At 41.4% G+C, this 23,560-nt stretch overlaps 2 protein-coding genes across 3 annotated transcripts in view; one reads left to right on the top strand and one right to left on the bottom strand.

Annotated features, from left to right (window-relative positions):
- Ufsp2 (UFM1 specific peptidase 2) overlaps positions 1-693 on the bottom strand; it is a 22,929-nt gene extending 22,236 nt beyond the window's left edge. For both annotated transcript variants that reach the window (XM_052162043.1, XM_052162044.1), the window contains exon 1: positions 613-693. The gene's annotated coding sequence lies outside the window, so the exon portion shown is untranslated. The remainder of the gene's footprint in view (positions 1-612) is intronic.
- Positions 690-23,560, top strand: C18H4orf47 (chromosome 18 C4orf47 homolog). Its single transcript, XM_052162045.1, has 7 exons — positions 690-2,584; positions 5,593-5,812; positions 8,351-8,488; positions 8,581-8,656; positions 13,657-13,836; positions 19,127-19,293; positions 21,226-23,560. Exons 1-7 carry the CDS (start codon positions 2,485-2,487, stop codon positions 21,290-21,292), a joined length of 948 nt encoding a protein of 315 aa, XP_052018005.1. The 5' UTR covers positions 690-2,484; the 3' UTR covers positions 21,293-23,560.

Raw genomic sequence — 23,560 nt, 5'->3', positions numbered from 1 at the left:
GCTGAAGCAAGTTTGTCAAGGGTTTGGTGGGCGCAAGGAGCGGTGAGCTGGGTTATCAGCAGAGATGGGCATTCTGAAGGAAGAGTGAGGGGAGAACAGGAAATGTTGAGCCAGCTCTGTAACTGCTGAGTCTGAATGATCTATTTAAGTGGAAGCAGCTGACTAGATTTATGAGTTGGGTTCAGAGAGAAAGCTCTGGGTGTAAAGCAGAAGAAGATAATCATCTACGGTGCAGAAGCAGGACCTGGCTGAGCTGGGAGACAGGAAACGCTGGAGAACGCTGTGCCACGTAGGCGAAGGGAGCAGACCGTTTTCAGGAAGTTAGGCCTGCTTAAAAGATCTTTTCAAAATCAAAAGTTCTTTTACATAGCTTTCAAATACGACAAATGGGGCCTTACTGTCAAGATGCACTGACTGACCGGAGAGTCGCGTGACTGGGTGCTGCTAGTGACCAGATCGCGCAAGAGATCCAAATGAGGCAATTTTGCACCGCGATCTTTGGCCCCCCTCAGGAGCAGCTCCTTTTAGGGGCCTGGAGCCATTCTTCTAACGGTTGCCTAAGTCCTCCGGGGGGTAAATACCGGGAGGTTACTGACAACCAGAATCACTTACCAGGAACCACTAGCGATGGCAAGAACACCTACTTCGTGAGAGCCAGGGGTCGTCCCGGAAGTGATGTTACTCCCGCAGAAGGCGGGGCTCCAGAATAAGGACTACAACTCCCAGAATGCCTCGCATCAACCATCATGGAGCGTACCACACGGAAACTATTCGCCGATGGCGGGGAAAACCGAAGGCTTAGTTTCGAGAGATTTTATTGGCTGAGACTTTTGTATTCTAGAGTCTTTCATCCATCTTTGCAGAGGTGCTGTGCTGACTCTACTGTTCCGAGGGCCTCCAGGAGCTTGTTGGGAATGGGTTTTCCCGTTCCCTCGGCAACGCGGCCTAACAAGCGCCAGCTGCAGCTTACGGAACTGTGAGGCGCGCGCGCCTCTGCAGCTGTGCCAGAGGCTCAAGCCCGGGCACAGGAGCGTGGCCCCGAGCTCCTCGAGCTCCGCAGTGGAGTGATCCCCGGCTGGAGCAGGGTCCGTCTGATCCTGGTTGTAGGATTAGGTGCCTTTTGGAGAGGTGACTCGGCCTCGCAGACATGGGTTTTCCTTAGCTACCTGCCTACTTCAAGCTACCTTTTCCCCTAGAGGGAATAACTTAGGCAATCGGTTCATTTATTTTCTGCAGCTTCATCCTTTTAGCCAAACTTTTTCCCCCCTTGGCATAGGAAAGGATTTGTTGAGTAAATTGCAAGGATGTAGAGGACAAGGCTATAACAGAAGGACCTTCTTATCCAAACGTTTTGAAGGGAACTTGCCATATTCTACTTGGGTAAAATTCCATGATTTTCGTGTCTACTTCATTATAAATCATGATTTATGCCTTTAAAGTCTCTTTTCCTACTTCTACCTGACCAGAAGGAGAGGGTCGCCAAAGCATTTCTTAAATGTGTGAATGAATGCTTCGTAAGTTTTACTTCAGAGTTTAAGGTCGGGATAAAGTTGAAGGCACTGCCCTTGTCAGCGCTGGGGCTACAATGATAATAAATAAAGGGGCGTTGGCGTTCAAGCCACTCTGGAGGCTAGCCCAGAAGCTTCCTTGATTCCAGGAGTTCCATTCCAGTCTGGGCATATTTGCCTCAAGAACGTGTTGAAGAGGATTCTAACTCAGACCATGGTTCCCAGTTGTGGAGCTTGTGGAGCCATCAGTTCATTGGGGAAAATAAAGGGTGCCTACATCACGAACGTTAGAGGACTGCTAATGAAGCTTGGGAAGGCATTAAACCTGAGAATCTCGAGGAGAAGAGAACAAATCCATGATTGTCCAGTTAAAGCAACCTCTATTTTGGGGGTGTGCCCTGTACTAGCCTGCTGGCTGTCCCACTCTAAGTCGGGATTCAGAGAGTACTCCTTGCCCGCGGCCCCATTAATGGTCCTTCTTATAGGAGAAAGTGTTCACCGGCTAATAGCGTAAAAACAAAAAAACAATGACAGGGAAGGAACAAGGTTACATCATGTGAATCTGGTAGCAATTTTAGTGTAGGTTGAAAGACATTTCGCAGTGTACATCATATCTAAGTAAAAGGGACCTATCCTTAATTTCAAATAGAAATCTCAGCTTGGAAGCCCTTAACACAGGACAAACAGGAACTTATTCTTTCACTACAAATAGAAACCTTAACCTGCAAAGTCTATTGTTCCTACTTTGGTCTCACAAAGGCTATGCACAAACCAATCTGATGAGGGTTGTGGGAGTATGTAAAATATGTGAACCAACCAACCAATCCAGAGACTTAAAATAACGTCAAATAGTTTGACATTTAATAGTCATTCTTTTCACTAAAAATAATTTCCTGTAGTTTTCAGTGTAAAGTAGGATTTTGCTGCAAAAGAAGATCTAAGAACCTTTGTGAAGTTACCACCCCAAGAAGCAATCATGCCGATGGAAGGTGGAAAAACAGATATGGAGAGGATTGGCCTCTTCAGTGAGATGGAATACATCACTGTGGGCGACAAATATGTGTCACCATTTAATCGTGAGTACCTTTGGTATTTTTAAATACTCAAATAGCATATATTTCCAATACAAAATTTTTAATTACATACATATTGTCTTAGGGTTTTACTGCTGTGAGCAGACACCATGACCAAGGCAACTCTCTATAAGGATGATATTTAATTGGGGCTGGCTTACAGGTTCAGAGGTTCAGTCCATTATCATCAAGGTGGGAGCATGGCAGCGTCCAGGCAGGCATGGAACAGGAGGAGCTGAGAGGTCTACATCTTGTTACAAAGACAAATAGGAGAAGCTGACTTCTAGGAAGCTAAGGTGAGGGACCTAAAGCCCACACCCAGGAAGACACACTTCCTCCAACAAGGCCACACCTACTCCAACCAGGTCACACCTCCTACTAGTATACTCCTTAGGCCAACCGTATTCAATCTGTGTGTGTGTGTGTGTGTCTCTCTCTCTCTCTCTCTCTCTCTCTCGCTCTCTTTCTCTCTCTCTCTCTCTCTCTCTCACACACACACACACACACACACACACACACAAGAGAGAGAGACAGAGAGACAGAGAGAGACATATATATGTATCTGGCTGTCCTGGAATTGGTATGCCTTGAACTCACAGAGATACACCTACCTCTGCCACAAGAGTGCTGAGATCAAAAGTGTGTGCCAATCATGCCTGGCAATATTTATTTTTAATGGCACATATTTTAGAGCATTGAGTTCTAATGTTGATATTGTGACAACTTGTGATATTGCAGCAGATTTAGGAAGAACTTAATTTTATGAGAGTGAGAAGCTCATTTTACAGGGCTTCTTTACTTTCATTTATTAAAAAAATTATTTATTTATTTTTATTTTATGTGTGCGAGTGTATTGTCTGCATGTGTGCCATTGTACCATATATATGCACTGTGTCTGAGGAGGCTGGAAGAGGGTATGGGATCTCCTTGAACTGGAGTTACAGTTGGTTAACTTCCATGTGGTTAGCTTCCATGTGGATATGAGGAAACAAGGGCTCCAACCACTCAGGCATCTCTCTGGCCCCAGCTTTGTATATTCTTCATGGGTAACTCTATTTCTTTCCATGGTAACTTTCTTCTAGAATAGTGGCTATTTAGCTGTTTAATTTTTTTCAATTGTTTATTTAATGTGTACTTGGCCACATGTATGTATGTATGTGTGCCAAATGTGTACTTGGGGTACATGAAGCTCTTGAGGGGATATCAGATTTCCTGGATACTCAAGTTCTGGGAGCTGAATTCAGGTCCTCTGCCAGAACAAGTGTTGTTAACCTCCGAGCCATTTCTCTAGGGACGCTAGTGTATAAAAAGCGTTTGAATCCTCAAAGGGTCTCCATTATCACTTGCCTGAGAAACAAAATGCTAATTGAGCATCTGAAAGATTTCAAGAAAAGCCATAATACAAAATCTAAAATAGCTGAGTGTGGTGGTCCATTAAAATAATCCTAGTACTTGGGAGGTTGGAGGCAGAAAGATTGGGAGTTTCAAGCCTGCTTGGACTGTAGAACAACCAGTTTCAAGAAAAAGAAACATAAATATATACTTTCAAAATCTCAGTTAAGGTTTTGTATATCAAAAAGTTAACTGATATGTCCCAAGCAAATGATTAACTAGAAAAACAAGGTACAGAATAATGCATGCATTATGCTAAGCATTAACAGAGAGAAAGGGGTGTGCAGCATCCATGACCGTGTCTGCACATTCTCTGTGTAACACAATTAATATCACCACCTGTAAAGGGAAATGGGTAACGAAGCACAGGAAAAAAAGACTCATTCAGATGTTTCCATGGTAGAATGTGAGGCCATGTGCCCAACCTTTGAAAAATAAAAAAGAAAGAAACATTAAGTTAACAAGAGATGGGTGGATCACTATGACTTCAAGGCCAGTCTAGTCTACATTTGAAAATCCAAGCCAACCAGGAACACATAGTGAGACCCTGTTTCAAACAAACAAATAAATAAAATGCAAAAGAAACAGCAACCAAAAACTGGTTTACTAAAAACAAACAAAAATTTAAATTACCAAAGTCAATTCACATTTCAGTAGCTGCAGGTATACACTTAAAAAACAAAAACAAAAACAAAAACAAAACAAAAACCTTTGCCTTTAGGAAGTTAAGGCCTTCAAGATTCAAATTATGAAAATCTACCTATTCACAAGAAAGCAACCTTTAAACAAATTTCTGGACTATGCTATTTTGTTGTGCAAATATGACGGTTGGAAGTTTACCATCAAGGCAGAGGTTGGGCTGTTTCATGTGTTTATTTAAAAAGTAAGTGCTGGGACTGTTCTGGGCTCTTAGGCAACATGGGCCCCTAAGCAGAGACAGGTATCGTCTGTGTAGCCCTGGCTGTCCTGGAACTCACTGTTAACCAGGATGGTCTGGAACTCGAGATCCACCTGTCTCTAGTTCCTGAGTTCTAGGATTAGAGGTGTTTGCTGCCCCCCCACCCCCACCCCCCCCACCCCTCGGGCATGGCTGTCAGCATCATCACTTCAAGCTGTTTAATACACGGAGGAGAGGATTGCTTCTGTGGGCTAGATTACCTTTTAAGGTTTCTTTCGGCTCTGAGGTTCAGAGTGTTTAATACGTCACCCCACCTCTGTGTGATGGTGCATGCTTATAATCCTAGCTGCTTCCAGAAGCAGAGGCAGACAGGTCTCTGAGTTCAAGACCAGTCTGGTCTACAGAGAGAGTACCAGGAGCGCTGGTGCTACACAGAGAAACCCTGTCTCAAAAACAAAACAAACAACAACAAAACCTAGCAACAACAAAATAACCAAGTTTAAAAACAACAACAACAACAACAAAAACAGACAAAAACCCACTTCAGCCCAAATGTTCAGACAATTTCAAGAAAACTTCTTAGATTTTGTATCACAGTTGCTGGTCATGCAGAGGTTTTTAGTGTTTTACCAGTGCAAACGTTTAATTGGCTCATTGTTTTTGTTTTAATTCCCTTTAATTAGGATTGAAGTCAAGGTTATAATTCTCTTTATCTTTGAAGGACCCTTTAATGAGGCTGCAAGCAAAAATAGACAGATGCTACCTGGGGGAACCAAAGAAATGTCCAATCTCCAGGCAGGATACTTCGATTCCCAGTTTACAAGGATTTTTGAAGGGGAAGGCTACGTGAATTTGAATCAAGTGAGGAGACGGTATATGATGGCAGAAGCCAAAAAGAACCTAGGCAAAGCCTTCATTCCTAGTAGTGGAGAGAAAAAACCGTAAGTGCTCTGGGGAAATGTCTTACCAGTCTGTTTCGTCTTTTTGTAACTTACAGTAGATGCTTTCCCGTAGGATTCAATTTTTAACTCTGATTGTCTTGTGTGGAGACAGTTATTTTGGGTGATGCAAACTGACAGGTAATTTTATAGATTTTTATCTCATATATATGTTTTTTACTCTCTTGGTCACTGGTGTCTATTGTTTCATATAATTAAAAACAACTAAATAATGAAGATACTTTTTTTTTCAAATATTTGCAAAATAATGGCAAAAACGCCTAGGACAATGCCATGTTTATGCTTCTGTTTAGTCTTCTGCTTATTAAAAATATAAATAAGAATGTGAAATGAAGGGAAACCCTTTTTAAACAAAGAAAATAACATCACTGTTATATTATTTTTAAATACCTGGACAATTATAACAATCATGGGATTTGGGCTGCTGTCGATGTGAAAATTCTTATTTTTTTTTTCTTTCCATTAAGCCACAAGACTCTAGTCTACGATATAGAAAAGATTTAGGATACGGTTTTTCTTTTTCTTTTTTTTCAAAATTTAAAGGAAACTTTATTTATAGTTAGCAATGTTACAAAAATTTTCAAGCTTAAACTCCCCCAAAATAAACTCAGATGTATTAATAATCTGTCTTTTAAATGTATAAATAATTTTCAAGAGCTTAGATTGTCTCAATTCATAGATCATAATTAGAGAATAAGTCATAATACATGGGCTTTGAAACTATTTACTTCTAAAGTCTGCTATCTGGGCAGATAATGTTAATGTCCCAAACTAGCAATATCCTCATTTCATAAAATTAGGAAACAATAGAGTACGGTTTTTATTCACACTTGATAAGTGGTTTTCTCGGTTTAGGAATTATGGTAGGTGAGGACTGATGAAAGTCTAACTTCGTGCTTACATACGTGAGCTTTGTGAACCATCATTTCTATAGTTCAGACTTCCATCTCACGGGTATTCCTTCACAAATATAATCTTTTCTTAATTGAGAGATTCATACAATGTATTTTAATCATATTTGTTCTTCCTCTCCCCTCTTCCATTTCTCCACCCTCTCACCTCAACCTCATGTCCTCTTTCCTTTCTAAATAATTTAAGGAGTTCAGTTTGTGCTGATCATGTACTCCTGGGTGTGGGGCCATCCACTAGAGCACTGTGAGCCCACTGGGGGCCACACCCTTTAAGGAAACCAACTCTCCTTTCCCAGAAGACATTACCTGTCCGTAGTTCCTATCCCCTTTTGTGCTACCATGTTATTGGCTTTATCTTGCAAAGGTCTTGTACAGGTAGCCACAAATACTTTGAGTTCAGGAGTACAGTGGTCCCGTCATGTCCATTTTGCTCTGGCCCTCCCCCTCCTCTGACTCTTAGTCTTGTCACCCTCTATTCTGAAGTGGTCCCTGAGCCCCATGGTGAGGGTGTGCTGCAGATGTCCCACGTATCGATGAGGGCTCCCCTGATGCTTCTTCTCTGCATGTAGACCAGTTGTGAGTTTCTGAGTTAACCACTGCCCACGGAAGAAAGAAATGTCTCAGCTGGTGTCTGAGAGCTGCAGCAACCCATGGGTGTAGAGGTAGATAGGTAGAGAGCAGCTTGGTCCTACACAGAGTTAGCAGAATACTCGTGGCAGGCTAACCTCCAGGAACCGTGAGATTCCTATCAACCATGGGTTCTTGGTGAGATTTACTCTACTGGGCATGGTTCCCCCTGTGGAGTGAGGGTGCCTGAATCAACCAGAAATCAGTTGGTTACCCCTGTGGATTCACGTCACTGTTGTACCTGTTCAAAAGCAAGTTAATTTCTCCATCTTTTATGGTTCTTATATATTCACCAGTAGGGTCTAAACTATCAAGTTCTAGTGAATACCCAAGAGTAATGCCAATAGCCTGTATCTTTTGACTAAAAAGTTGAGGGGAGGGATCCCATATCTGACAGTAGGCTTTATATTTGGCAACCTATATATCACTTCTTGGCCTTTTGGCTAAGATCAAGTATGGCAACCTATAGCCATTAAAGAAATATTATATATCATATATATTCCATATATTATATATAAATATACGATATGTTATACAATATATTATATACTAGAACATATACAATGTTGTAAATAATATATACATACATATATTATATATATATCATAAAAGATGGAGAAATTAACCTGCTACTGACCAGGATCCAGATGATTAGCTCTCATAGTACCAAATGTGCCATGTAGCTTTCTGTGGTCAAAAAGCCATCACCAGACACATCCAGCTACGAACGGCAGTAATGGGCAGTGTGTCAAGCTATGCCCATAGGTACAGCAGTGACGTGAATCCACAGGGGTAGCCAATTGATGTCTGGTTGATTCAAGGCCCTCTCACTCCACAGGAGGAAACATGTTTGGTACAGTAAATCTTCTAAGATTTCTGCTTTTTTTCAGTCCTTTAAAATAAATTTGTGGTGATGTATATAACATAGAATTTGACATTTTAATATCTTCCTTTTAAAAAAAAATGTCAAATGCCATTGAAGAAGTGGATTGGGAAGCTATTATGGAACAATTGGTGGCCCTGTCCCATTCTTCAGTGCTCAGTTAAAACCCAAGGACAAGTATCAGCCACCAGGGAAGAATTTATATACCAACCCAGGAAAAAAAGGAACTGGATATGGGTAAGTATTCCTAGTACTTTATACAGTTTGTTGTGAGTTTACCAAATCACCTGAGCACTCTCTCATTCACCGTCACCTACTCCTGTTTTTAGCTATGCCAATGTCACCATAGGCAGGCAGCTTTCTCATTCTTCGGACCTGTATGATGCAGCAAAACAGAATTATAAGGTAAAATCATATGTTTTCAACATTTCAACCTTTATTTGTTCAACTCTGAAAATTAACTCACAATAAAATTTTATCTTGCTCTGTCTCTTGATCACTTGGGGATCTGTGTGTTGATTAGCAATATTCTAGGTCAGCAGCTGATAAAACAATTTGTGTCTGATAAAACATGGCCACCACACGGTCTAGTAAACACAGGAGACTTAAAACATTTTTATGTGGGTCTGGAGAGATGGCTCAATGGCTAAGAGCACTGGCTGCTCTTCCAGAGGACCTAGTTTTGAGTTCTGGCTCCCACATAGCAAGCCGTTCACAACCATCTGTAACTCTGGTTCCAGGGGATCCAGTGCCCTCTTCTGGCCTTGGTTGGCTACAGGTATGCAAGTGGTTGACAGACATACAAGTAAGGCAAGCACCCATGCACATAATATTTTTACATTGCATTTTAATAGCAGGTTTTAGAATCATATGAGTGTTAGCATTTCTGATGCAAAAGCCACACAACAGGTCAGTGTAATCAGAAGTCTCTGAGCTTGGTAGCTTATGACCTGAGTTGATTCCCATGAGAATTAAATTGTAAGAAACAATGTCCAAAGGATACATGTAATAGTTAAAAGACCACTGCTCCAGTGTGGAGAGAGGAAGGCAGATGGCTAACAACTCACAAGGTTCTATGGGGAAACAGGCTGCAAGAGGAGGAGACTCAAGGGGAGTACGGACCCAGAGAGCTGCGCATGCGCCTGTGGCTTAGGGTTCCTGTTGCTGTGATCAGACACTAATAGCAGCCTGATTTACAAACTTACAACTCTTAGGTCCCACGCCAGCACTAAGGGACCTCAGGGCAGGAATTCAAGTGGGGCGAGAACATGGAGAGGGACAGAAGCAAACCGGATGCTGCTTACTGGCCTGCTTAGCTTGCTTAGAGTACGCAGGAGCAGCGGCAAGGGTGCCACCATTTGTGAGTTCCCAAATCAGTCACCCAGTGAGAAATGTACTACAGACTTGCCGACTGGCAGTCTTTGTTTGTAACTGAAGAAAACATCCCCCCCTGAGATATTTTGATCATGTTTTGCCCTCCCGCAATTCCTCCACGATCACCCTTACCTTCCTACCCACCCGACTTTATGTTCCCCTTTTTAAAACAGTGGTTCTCAACCTGTGCTTTGAGATATCTTTAAGGTCACATGACAAATATCCTGCATATCAGATATTTACATTACGATTCACAATCATAGAAAAATCACAGTTATGAAGTGGCAAAAAAGTAATTTCATGGTTGGGGGTCACAACATAAGGAACTGTATTAAACAGTCCCTGCATTAGGAAGGTTGAGAAACCACTACTTTAAAACAAACATAAAACAAACAAACAAAAAACACACAAAAAACTAAGACACAAGCACATACACACACACCTCACAAACCGACAAAAGTGGAAATCAAAATAAATAAGCAAAATACCAATAAGACAAAAAGTACCTAAACAAAGCAAAATGAGACAAAAAGACTACAAAAACACGATTGAGTTCATTTTGTGTTGGTGGGCAACTCCTGGGCGTGGGGCCTGCCCTGCAGTGTGGTTAACAAACCCAGGGAGGCCCCACTGGAGAAAACTGGCTTTCTCTTTCCCAGCAGGCATCAAATGCTGAGGGCTTCTAGGTTGTGGGTGGGAGGCCATGCCTACCGCCCTCACTGCTGGGACCCCATCTGGCTTGAACCTGTGCAGGACTTATGCCTGCCATCACAGTATCTCAGTCCAGATGAGAGCATCATCCTGTTGTGTCAGGAAGCCACTATTGCTTTGGGGTCATCCATCACCTATGCCTCTTACAGACTTTCTACCTCCTCTTCTTCATAGATCCCTGGGCCTTGATGGGAGGGTGGGCTTTGGTGAAACATCTCCAAAGTCTCACTCTTTGTACACTGTCCAGGTGTGGATATCTATTTTAATTATATACTACAAGAAGATACTTCTCTGATGAGGGCTGAACAAGGCACTCATCTATGGGTATAGCAATATGTCATTAAGAGTCATTTTATTGCTATATTCCTTTAGAAGAATTAATTGGGTTTTCTTCTAGGCGAATGACCTATCTAGATTCTTGGTCACTTTAGTTGGGTCAGGTATGGATTCCGTCTTGTCCAGTGTTCCTTAAATCCAATCAGAAAGTGGTTGATTACTCCCAGAACATCTGAGCCACTGTTGTATCCATATATTTTGGAGGCAGATTGTTGTTAGAGGTCATGGGGTATTGGGAGTTGTAGCTGGGAGATATTGATGAAGACTGAGGATGAGGAGCTATTGATTCTCCTCCCATAGTGTGCAGAGTGCCTTCCGGTACCATGAACGTTATGGGGGAAAAGCTTGTAGTTAGGCACCAGCTTGACATATGTATTGTCTTCAACAACAGGGCCTTACCATCATGTCATGGAGAATAGCATACATGGTCTTATCAGTAGCCTGTACTGTTTGGGGCTTTTCACGGGACTTCTTTTACCACCAGCTCAACAAGATCTTCATTTCTGGTACTGGAGATTTCAGTAGCATAAGATGTCAAGTTGGGGCTCTGTCTCCCCTGTTACTCATTGACTCCATCTAGGTTCCTTTCATATATGTATGGATTTCAGGAGGCATCTAGAGCAGTAGGTTTCTATAAGGCTTTTCAATTGACCTACAGTGTCAGTTGTCTCTCCCCTTCTCCTTTACCCCTCACCTCTATGCCCCTCCCTATTTAATCCTCCAGTTCTAATTTCCTCCTCGTCTTTCCATAAGGATAGATTCCATTTCCTCTTCTGTGAGAGCTCCTCTCCTTTCTGTGGGTTCCTTCCCAGGAACGCCCCTAACCTCTGTGGTTATTCACGTTGTGGCAAACATATAAAATGCTTAAAAGCTATCATTCATGTAGAAGAAAAAAACACCTATTTGTCTTTTTGGGTTACCTCCCTTGGGATGATTTGTTTTGTTTTGTTTTGTTTTGTTTTCTGGTTCTATCCGTTTACCTGAGAATTTCACATTGCTCAGCAGATGAACAATATTCCATTGTATACGTGTATCATATTCTCAGTGTCCATTCATCAGTTGATAGACGTCATGGGTGTCTCCAATTTCTGGCTATTGTGAATAGAACAGCAATGAACGTGGCCAAGCAAGTGTTCTTGGGGTAGGATGAAGCATCATTTAGGTGTATGTCCAAGAGCAGTACAGCTGGGTCTCGAGGTGGATGGAGTCCCAGCTTCCTGGGGAGTGACCACACTGGTTCCCACAGTTTGCATTCCTCTCCTGAAGGATGAGTACTCCTCTCGCTTCCAGTCCTCACCAGCATGAGGTGCCATTTGTTTTGTTGATCTTGGCCATTCTCACTGGTAAGATGAAATCCCAAAGTAATTTAAATTTGTGTTTCCCTGGTGACTAGGGATGTTAAGCATTTAAGTTCTCCAGCTATTTGTTTTTAGAGAACTCTCTGCTTAGTTTTATTCTCAATTTTCAATTGGCTTATTTGTGTTCTTGATGTTCATGTTTTATACTCATATATAAATATATATGTATATATATATATATCTTTTAGATACTAATTCTTTAATAGATTTATAATTGGCAAATATCTTTTCCTATTCTGTAGACTGTTGCTTTGCCCCATGTCCATTGCTGTACAGAAAGATTCAACTTCATGAGGCCTTATTGTCGTTCTTGGTGGCTGTGCTGTCAATGTTCTGTTCAGAATATCCTTTTCTGTGCCAAGGAATTTAAGTCTATCCTGTCTTCCTCTTTTATCAGATTCAGTGTATCTAGTTTTATATTGAGGTCTTTGATCCACTCTAAGTTGAATTTTGTACAGGTGATAAATATGCTCTCTTTTATTCTTCTACATACAGCCATCCTATTACCTGACATATGTTGAAGAAACTGTCTTTTCTTCATTGTGTACTTTTGGCTTCTTTGTTAAAATTCAAATGCTGATAGGTGTGTGGACTTATGTCTGGATCTTCAGTATGGTTCTGTGATTGATATGTCTGTCTTTATGCTGTTGTGCATTCTTATGGCGGCATTTCCTCAACTGAGAGTACCCGATCCTCGCTTGGGTCAAGTCAAGATAAATCTAGCCAACACAGCATACTAAGGTCTTCTCTTGAGCACTTTAATCTCATTTAAATTATTCCCGTTCAGTCTGTTAAATGATGAAACATCAAATTTCATGTGTGTAAAAATGAAAAAAATCAGTATTTTATATTTCTAAATCTGTATTTAACATTTTTTGTTTTGCTATTTTATCAAGAGCTAGCAATTTTAAATTTAGTTCTTCTACATAGAAAGGATTGTAATATAAGACTGAAAAAATAACTTTTGTTTTGCTTGAGTATTAGGTAGCTAGAAATACTATAATATTAAAATGTTGTAATGTAAGCACTAAGTATGGTTTGTGCTTAGAACTAAAAACTGATATTTGCTAAGGGCCAGGCATATATTAAGTGCTTTCCCTACATAATCTCATTTGATCTTTAACAATGTCAAGGGGAAATAGTATTCTTATTTACATTCAAAGATGTGACACCAAAGGTGAGCATTTTCCTTTAATTCTTGAAAAATGATAGAAAGGAGGAAGGAGCTTGACTTAGAGAGCAAGCCTTTTCCTTCCTGCTGACCAGGGCTATGGTATGGTGATGGATTGTTAAATCTCAAGTAAATTGTTTTTCTCCCTCCCTCCCTCCCTCCCTCCCTCCCTCCCTCCCTCCCTCCCTCCCTCTCTCCCTCTCTCCTTTTCTTCCTTCCCTCCCTCCCTCCCTCCCTCCCTCTCTCCCTTTCTTCCTTTCCTCCCTTCCTCCCTTGTTCCCTCCTTCCTCCCTTTATCCTCCTCCTCCTTTTTTTAACCATAAAAGTTGAACATAAGGGGATGTTTTCAACAGCACACCCAGTGGCATGGGTTTTAGAATCTGCACATGTACAATTAATGTAAAAGGTGATTTTGGTCTTGAATTGTGTCTAATGTTCAAACTCTTCAATTCCAGAAAGAAAGTGAAGAACACCACCGACTGCTCAAAGGGTCGCCTTTCAAGTTGAATCTTCATCCGAAGGACTATTTTGATACTAACCCTTATTTTTTAGAGCATCCTTTGCCTCCAATTAGGAGGGAAGAAAAGAAGGAGCCTTCTCCAAAGCCCTTTAAGCCCTCCTCTCCTGGTAAAAAGGTAAATCTTTCGGAATGAGAAGTGACTGAGCATTATGAAGAAACACAACCTCAAGCAGAGTGGGCGGGGGCATGTCTGCAGTCCTCATCCTTCTGTAGCTGGAGCAGGAGTTTGGGTTCAAGTCTAGCCTAGGCTATGTAGCAAGACCAGAGGGAAGGAAGGAGGGAGAATAGAGGATGCTGGGGGTGGGGAGAACCTGTGTTCTGCTGTTGCTGTCAAATCATTGAAGCGCCCATGTAAGCCTTTCTTTGTGTGAAGATTGACGAGATCTTACAAAGCCACAAAGTGGTCTGGGGAGATGGGTCTGATGATGTCAAGTTGGAGCCCAGCACCCAGGCAAGGCTGGGCCTAGCAGCGTGTGTGCAATTTTGGTGATGGGTGTAGGGTAGGGGGAGGAGACAGGCTGTCCAGAGGGGCTTGCTGGCCAGCCCGTGTAGCCAAGAATGAGCCCCCCCACCCCCCCCACCCCCACCCCCCACCCCCCAACCCCTGTAGCCACAAAGCATGCCTGGAACAAGAAAGGTATCACAACCACAAAGCATGACTGAAACAAGAAATGTATCACAGCCAAACAGTTGCTCTTTGCTTTGGATATGCTTGAATTTTCAATGAAGTTTTGAAAATCATTATGTAAATTGCAAAACAATGGAAATAATTGTCTCCCACTGCTTCTTTCAGAAGCTTCTAACCTGTGTGCATACAAACAAAAGTGCTTTGACTGTTTATGAACATTACTTGAACCTTGGCCTTTCGGTTTCTGGCAGATCCTTCTCATCTTGCTGTAGATGCTACAAGGAGTCATATGCTGTCTGCATTGAGAAAACATTTTTTATATACTAAGAATTTATGTATTTTTCCTCTGTATTGAAATACTTTCTCTAGTCTGTTGCATCTATATGTGCATGAGCATCATGTACACACAGGTGGAGGGCACTAGAGGGGAAGGGGCCCCTGGGCACAGAGGCCCAGTGGGCTGGGGTAACCCAGGGTAGGTACTGGGAACAGAGTCTGGGTCCTCTGTGAAAGCAGCCAGTGTTCTTGACCACTGAGTCATCTCTCTAGCCTGAAAGGCTTATCTTTATAAAATCAAATTCTCCTTTTGAGAACATAGTTCTTAATTTATACTCCAGCTGCCTGGTCTGTCTGTTTCTTCTGTATCACTTTTAGTTGCTTTTATAATTAAGGTTCGATAGTCTAATCTTTTCTTGCTTCTCGACAATCTTGAGATTAAGAGTCTCATGTTCTACCAGCTGAGGGTTAAAAGTATAGATTTTACTTATTGATGATGACCTCAGAACGATGTCATGCAATAGATTACGTGTTTCATTTTATAGAGTTTGGAAAACTGAGATATGTACAAACATTGATGCACGCTATTGATGTCTGCTTGGAATTTCAACAGGCACTTGCCTTAAATTCTAAAGAGGATGATTTTAAGATTAAACATTTATTAGAGATGATGACTATCTTGGAGATGCCTTGGTGGACTGAAGCTGATGATGCTCAGGCATATATATCCATTAGGATACAGCAATTCTTCTAGACATTATGGCCTAAGACCTGATCCTGGGGCAGCTGCAAGGAAAGCTGGTCAGCTCACTTGGCCACCATCACAGGCTGTTCCCGTCAGGACTTCAGTTAAGCCCTCACCTTTCTCGGCACGCAGAGACCAGACAACAGATACTACAGCTAATTTTCTTAAGACTGACTTGACTATTATCACAATTTGAGGGGGCGGAGAATAGTGACACTGCAAATCAACTGTAAACAATTTAAATCCTAAACAACTTAAGCCTTAATTGTGAGAATGTAAGTATCTGGTCTTCAACCCCATTGGAGACGTGAGGAGGAATAAATATTATCTAAGTAGGAAGTTTAGGCAAGCAGCTTCCAAAATTATAGGAAAGCCAGAGAAAGTTGGCTGTCTGGATAGTTACCCCAAAATCTCTGAGTCATAGGAGCATCAGCCTATGGCCCAGAAAGTCTGACAGACTTCTGTGGAACAGGAGTCATGAAAGACTTGCCTATCTTTCTCTTGCAAAGCTTACCAGTTGGCTTCCCCGCATCCATGCTTGTCCAGTTGAATTAGCTGAAGCAGGGGCAGGTTTGCCACATCTGAAGCAAACCCCACAAGCAGATTCTTTGACCCCATCATCTTCTTTGAAGCAGAAAGGGCTGCTGGCAGGAGCTGATGTGTTTCCAGTTAAATACACATAATAAAACATCCTAAAATGCAGTGATCTGTAGGTCTCTGAGATTTTTGAAGACCATCTATCTAGTATATCTGAATTGGCAAGCATTGCTTGTTACTAGCTATTTATTATCTGTTCAACCTAGGAAGCATATTTCTGTTAACTAGACGAGTATTGAACATGACCATGAGTTTGATTGACTGCTAACTTGCATTTCTTAATTATGTTAAACAGTTTGTACTATCAGCCCTGAAAAGGATTGGAACTTAGTTGCATTTTAAAGACTTACTACTTAGGTACAATGTCTCAAATAGAATATATATATATATATATATATATATATATATATATATATATATATATATATATATATATTCTGTTGTAGCAAAGTATAACCTCAAATTTGCATCAAGATGCATGGATTTATACCACTGAAAGGTTTTTGGCTTGTTAGTACTCTTTGGTCTAAAAGTAGATTTAATTATCTACCTTTTGCCTATTATCTTATTTCTATGTTCCCCCTTCTTTTCATTCCTTCTCTCCCTTTCTCCCCTAACATTAGATAAGAGAGAAAGAAGGATAGAGGAAAAAAGAAATCCCTGAATCTATCCTCCCTTACTGTTTCCTCCCTGACCAAGAACATTAACAATGTAACCAGCTCTCCTAAAATAACAATAAACATTCATTACCCATAGAACAACCATAAAACATCTACCCTACCTTTTGGGAATGGGGCACAGTTCTCTTAAAATTGTTTACTGTTGATTTGGGGTGTCGCTTTTCCTTTGACCTCCCCAAATTGTGATAATAGTCAAGTCAGTCTTAAGAAAATCAGCTGTAGTATCTGTTGTCTGGTCTCTGCGTGCCGAGAAAGGTGAGGGCTTAACTGAAGTCCTGACGGGAACAGCCTGTGATGGTGGCCAAGTGAGCTGACCAGCTTCCTTGCAGCTGCCCCAGGATCAGGTCTTAGGCCATAATGTCTAGAAGAATTGCTGTATCCTAATGGATATATATGCCTGAGCATCATCAGCTTCAGTCCACCAAGGCATCTCCAAGATAGTCATCATCTCTAATAAATGTTTAATCTTAAAATCATCCTCTTTAGAATTTAAGGCAAGTGCCTGTTGAAATTCCAAGCAGACATCAGTAGCGTGCATCAATGTTTGTACATATCTCAGTTTTCCAAACTCTATAAAACGAAACACATAATCTATTGCATGACATCGTTCTAAGGTCATCATTAATAAGTAAAATCTATACTTTTAACCCTCAGTTGGTATAGAACATGAGACTCTTAATCTCAAGATTGTCAATGTGAGCCCTACATTAGGTGCCATATGTTGAAAAAAATTTTATGAAGGGGATCTGCCCCACTTTAGCCCATATTTCTCTGAAATAAAGTGCACAGAGACCTGATGTTTTAATTAACAAGCTGTATGCCTAGATTGGACGGGTTCTGAGCTTTACAACCCTACATCCCAGACATAGGCCCCGTGTTACTCACTGTTTGAGTTTGCTTTACTCCATGGGTGTCCTCAGGGAGAGCTTCTCTTGGCCACATGCTCATGGTCCATCCTGCTGCATGGTCGACTTTCTTCTCCCCCCCCCTCCTCATAGTCCCCACCTGAGACCCCCTTACTTCACCTCAGGTCTCTTCTTCCTCTCTCTCCTGCTTAGTCATAGACTCTAGCCTTTTATTATCCAATCAGAGATAATTGGGGAGCATTCTTTGCATCACATTGGTTGATACAATGTCCACGTCCAGATCACAGCCTGATTTGGGGCACAGAATTCAGCATCTGAATACACAGTGCACAAGAACAACCCCAACATATCACTTTAGTGGTTCTTAGTTCAAAATGGCCAGTGGCCTTGCCAGAGACTTTAAGGGATTCTCAAACTTCCTTCTTGAATGTCACAATCCAGGCCTCCACCTTTGCATTGCTCTCAAAATTCTTATCTTCCAAGCTCTTACAGATTTCTGACTCCTCAATAGCCTTTCTAACTCCAAATTCCAAAATCCCTTTCATATTCCTTCCCCTAAAACATGGTCAGATCCATCACAGCAATACTCACAATCCTGATACCAATTTCTGTCTTATTTAGGATTATTATTGCTATGATGACACACCATAATCAAAGCACCTTGGGAAAGAAAAGGTTTATATCAGTCTACAAATCCATTGCTGAGGGAAGCCAGGGCAGGAGACTAGAGGACCTAGAGGCAGGAACTGGAGCAGAAGCCATGGAGGAGGTGCATCTCTGTGATGTTCAACCTACTTCCTTATACACTCAGACCACCAGCCCAGGGGAGGTACCTCCTACGACAGGCTTGGCCCTCCCATATCAGTCATTGATCAAGAGAATGTCCACCAGGCTTCCCGATGGGCCAATCTTAGGAGGCATTTTCTTGATTAAGATTGCTTCTTCCCTGATGACATTACCTTGTGTCTAATTGACATAAATGCTAGCGAGCACAGTATCTCCTTTGTAGAATGCATTTATCACAACCTCTTCAAGATCGCTTGGATATTTGTGTTTCAGCTACTAGTACATAACCATCATTAGTTCTTTCATAGGATGCTTCCTAAGGGTGCTAGAACATTCTGTGATAACTATGGAACAAGGACTTTGAAAACAGAAAACTATTCTGGTTAATTAAAAATATACATATAATACTTTGAGAAAAAGTATATGCATATAATTACTGCCTAGTTCTAATCTACATATATTTGGCTTTAGATGTTGCAAGCAAAAGAATGAGTTGGCTAGCTTTCTTTCTTCTTTCCTTCTTTTTTACTACAGTACTGTGGATCAAACCCTCCAAAGGCAAAGGCTCTGCCATTGAGCTATATCCCTGTCTTCTTTCTTCCTCCTCCTGTCACTTTTATTAAAAAAACTACAAGAATTACAATGTTTGGATCCTACATAATTGGCAGCAGAAAGACCCTTTGCTGGGGTTTGAACAGAATGGATAACTTTCTTTAAATGTAAAACCAACTCTGTTGAGTAGAAAAACATATATGAACTTCTTGACCATGTAATTTTGCAGAGGCATTTTACAAACTGATATTGAACCATCTTGTTTTTACGTACAGGCTGGTGGAATGAAAGCAGGGACGTTTGACCCTTACCCAGCGCACTCAGCTGACCCTTACGTGGTTAAAGTGGGAAAGGTGATTTCGAAAGGTGACAAGGTTTTCCACCCACCCAATGGACCTAAAAGCAGACCCATTGAAAGTATAATGGCGCTGAATGTCAAAAGGTAGGCTTGGCTACTATTCAGTCCATTAACCAGGAAGGATTATTTCTGCCTTTGTGATGCCCTAGCCAGTACAGATGGTTGTGATCTACCTGTGGAGGTTCTGCTGGGTCCTTGGCAAAGCCAGCAAGTTCTCTAAGTCTTTGGTCCAGTCCCATTGTACATAGTTTTAAAATGGAAGATCTGAGCACAGGGGCTGGAGAGATAGCTCAGTGCTTAAAAGTACTGGCTGCTCTTGTAGGGAACCTGGATTGGATTCACAGAACCCTCATGGTGGCTCACAACCATCTGTAACTCCAGATCCAGGAGATCTGAAGCCTTCTTCAGGCCTCTGCAGTATCACATGGTTCATAGACATACATGCAGGTAAAACACTCATACACATTGTCTTAGTCAGGGTTTCTATTCCTGTACAAACATCATGACCAAGAAGTAACTTGGGGTGGAAAGGGTTTATTCAGCTTAAACTTCCACACTACTGCTTATCACCGAAGGAAGTCAGGACTGGAACTCAAGCAGGTCAGGGAGCAGGAGCTGATGCAGAGGCCATGGAAAGATGCTAATTACTGGCTTGCTTCCCCTGGCTTGCTCAGCCTGCTCTCTTATAGAACCCAAGTCCAAGTCTACCAACCCAGGGATGGCACCACCCAAAATGGGCCCTCTCCCCTTGATCACTAATTGAGAAAATGCCCCACAGCTGGATCTCATGGAGGCACTTCCTCAACTAAAGCTTATTGCTTGGTGATAACTCCAGCCTCTGTCAAGTTGACACACAAAACCAACCAGTACACACATAAAATAAAACCTTAAGAAGAAGGCAATGTCAGCATATTACATATTACATATTGATTCTTATATTGTTAGACGAGATGTTAAACTCTTAGTTATTTCTTCATTGTTTGTAAAATCAACAGCATTAACTACAGAAGGCTGTGTTTTCCTATTGCTTTTAACCTGTGATTATTTCATGTACACTTATTTTAAGCTTCACTGGAAATATTGCAATTAATGTCTTTCCCAAGAACTCATCTTTTAAAATGTAACAATATTGTAATCACCTAGAATGTAGTACATGCAGATTTTATGTTAGGTGATCATTTTTACAAATGCTTGATTTCAGTAGCTATAAAATCCCCAAATGGCAAATAGAAGTGAAACCGTGCGGTCTAGGCAAAGTCTCTGGCTTACATGGTGATGCTGAGATGAAAGGTCATCATTAGAGGCAATATAGCAATATAGAGCTAATTCCAAGACTGCGGTTAGTATTGGTTCTTCATGTAGGAGATGTACTTTGTTGGTAATTGATGATGTTGACAATGCAGTTGATATGTATGTATGTGTATATATATATACACACACATACACACACACACACACACACACACTTATAATGTTGTCCATTCTTAAAAGTACTTTACAGTTTTGTAAAGTGAAATATTCTGAAAGAACAAATGAAAACTGAACCATTTCTCTGAGCAATTTTTCCATACACAGCCAGGTGATTCAGTTACTCTGCGTATTAGGGTAAATTTGTTATTTAAGCCACTGATCGATCATAATCACCTAAGTCCAGTTTCAAGTCATTCTATATTAATTTGAAAGCTAATAAACTAATGGTTACTAGTAGTGAAATATATTTCATAAAATTTTCTGCTTCTTAGATTTTCTAAGTATACCTGTTTTTAATTCAAAGTTTGTTTGTTTTTTAAGTCGACAAGACTGTTTTGCTTGTTGGCTGGGCTTCCAAAGAGCTCAGTAACAGATTCCTTATCTGGAGCCCATCAGGTCCCAAGGTTACCAGCACCGCAGACAATTGCTGTAGGATTTTATGTCATAAAAATGTTGGTCTGGCCTTTTAATGAAAATATTTAAAGAATGTGAAGGAATAGTATCTAGGCTAGTAAGAGTAAATGCACATTTCTTTTCTGATTTTAGGGCACTAAATGTGAAGAACTATAAGAATGCCTCCTCAGCCACCCTGGCAAAGCAGTTAGTTTTCTAGATCCTCTTGGTAGCGTGGAGAAAATCCAATGTTCTGGAACAGATGGCTAAAGGAAATTTAACCATGAGGCTAAACTCTAACATCCTTCCTGATTATAATGCTGTTTAATAAATAATGTTGGCTAATGATGTAATCTGGGGTTGCTGACCTATATTTTTAGATCTGTATTTCTAGGTAGAAAGCAATCTTTGCAAAAGAAATGTCAAATCTTGAAGCGTAATCCATGAGGAATAAAACTTTTCTAAATAAAAAGGACACACAGCATTGTGTAGCTTCCTGCAAAACAGCCTTGGTATGCATTCTCGGACACACATCACTCCGATGTGACAGAGCTGGAGGCAATGGACTGCTGCTGATGTCATCTTTGGACAACTTGGGACTGTACATTCTGTTCAATTAGGGTGTAGGTATGGCTTGGGTAGTTTTTCTTATCCACCATCAGTGAATGAGGACTGAGATAACCATTTTAGCCAGCCATTAATCTGTACTAGAAAGCATCTAACAACATTGCTTAATCCTTGTAACAAGGTTTGTAGATGTTAACTGGACCATGGAAGAATTAACTAATCTGACAGAACTCACTTACATAGGAAAGGACTTCCTGAACAGGTCCCTGAAAACATGTTTTAAGACCAACTATTCGTAAATGGGACCTTATCAAACAGAAAGTTTATCCAGCAAAGGACAGCATCATTTGAACAGAGAAGCAGCCCGAAAACTGGGACAAGACAACACACCTTTATTTCGCTCTGTTCAGGTTTAACAGACATTACAAAGGAACAATGGGCTGATGCCGTATTGCTGAGACACCAAATGGTTGCCAGCAACATAGGCCAATCTCACCAGCAGAGAAAAGACTGACTTCCCAGCTGTGTAAGGAAGGTGTTGAATCACACCATATTTTGTGCCTAAGCACGAATAAAGTATTGATCACTTGCAAGCATATTTCTTAAGTTAATCTACTCTATCGCTGAAAGTAATGACCTCCGTGGGGCACAGGGAAGGGAAATGTGCTAGTAAAAGAACTCAGCATATTTCCTTTTGTATTACTCTTAGATCCTTGAATTCACCATCTGGCCTGACAACAACTATAGCTTGGAATTTAGGGGGAGGATGCCCATTTTTAACACTTCCGGGCATCATCTTGCCTTCAGCAGGGCAAATCCACAGGTCTCTGAGACAAAATCCACCAGGGAAGTCAGGAAGAGGAGGAGAGGGGGAAACTCTTTACTAATTACTGACAGAGGATCAGCGCACCTCACCAGGTAGGTGAATATTTACACAGAGACCCACGGCTGCACAGTGTGCAGAGACAGAGACTCTGCAGTGCTCAGCCTCGCCCCTGAGTGGGATGTCTCTATCACACTCCTCTTCCAAGGATTCCGGGATCTATACGAAGAGAAGGCAGAGAGATCGTAAGGTCCGGAAGTGGTGGATGCCTCCAAGAGAAGGGTGTCTTCCAGACATGACAGGCCAGCTGCACGCATGAACTCACAAGACCTGCACAAGCGCAGGGCACAAAAATCTCAGCACATTCTTGCCCCAGGCAAGAACCTATTCCCCAATAATAGCTGCTGGGTGAGGGATTGTCAGTTTTCTCAATGGTATGATGCTGGGCATATCAACCACAGTACAGGGCCGGCTGCAAGCTCAGGAGCAGTTGGCCAACACAAACTGTAAATCGGACTCTGTCTTAGTTAGGGTTTTACTGCTGTGAACAGACACCATGACCAATGCAAGTTTTATAAAAGACAACATTTAATTGGGGCTGGCTTACAGGCTCAGAGGTTCAGTCTATCCTCAAGGCAGGAGCATGACAGCATCCAGGCAGACGTGATACAGGAGGAGCTAAGAGTTCTACCTCTTCATCCGAAGGCTGCTGGTGGAAGACTGACTTCCAGGAAATAGGGTGAGGGTCTTCAGCCCACACCCATGGTGACACACCCACTCCAACAAGGCCACACCTCCTAATACAGCTACTCCTTGGGCCAATCATATACAAACCATTACAGACTCCATGGTTTTAGTGGCTTTTTGGTTTTGTGTTTGTGTTTGTTTGTTTATAAGAGAGAACATGAAATTAGGTGTAGGGTCTGGGAGGACTTGGGGGGTGAGAAAGAATATGATAAAAATAGACTATGAAATTCTCAAAGAATACATTTTAAAAAGAGACACAGGAGGAACAAGACATTCTAAAAGCAGCCGGAAAGTTCAGCCCTAGTACAATATCGTTTTTTTGGAAATAGTACCAAGATTTCTGTGTCTAGA

This window comes from Apodemus sylvaticus, chromosome 18 (genome assembly GCF_947179515.1).
Source record: "Apodemus sylvaticus chromosome 18, mApoSyl1.1, whole genome shotgun sequence".
Classification (NCBI taxonomy): Eukaryota; Metazoa; Chordata; class Mammalia; order Rodentia; family Muridae; genus Apodemus; species Apodemus sylvaticus.
This window is presented reverse-complemented; position numbering and strand designations above follow the sequence as displayed.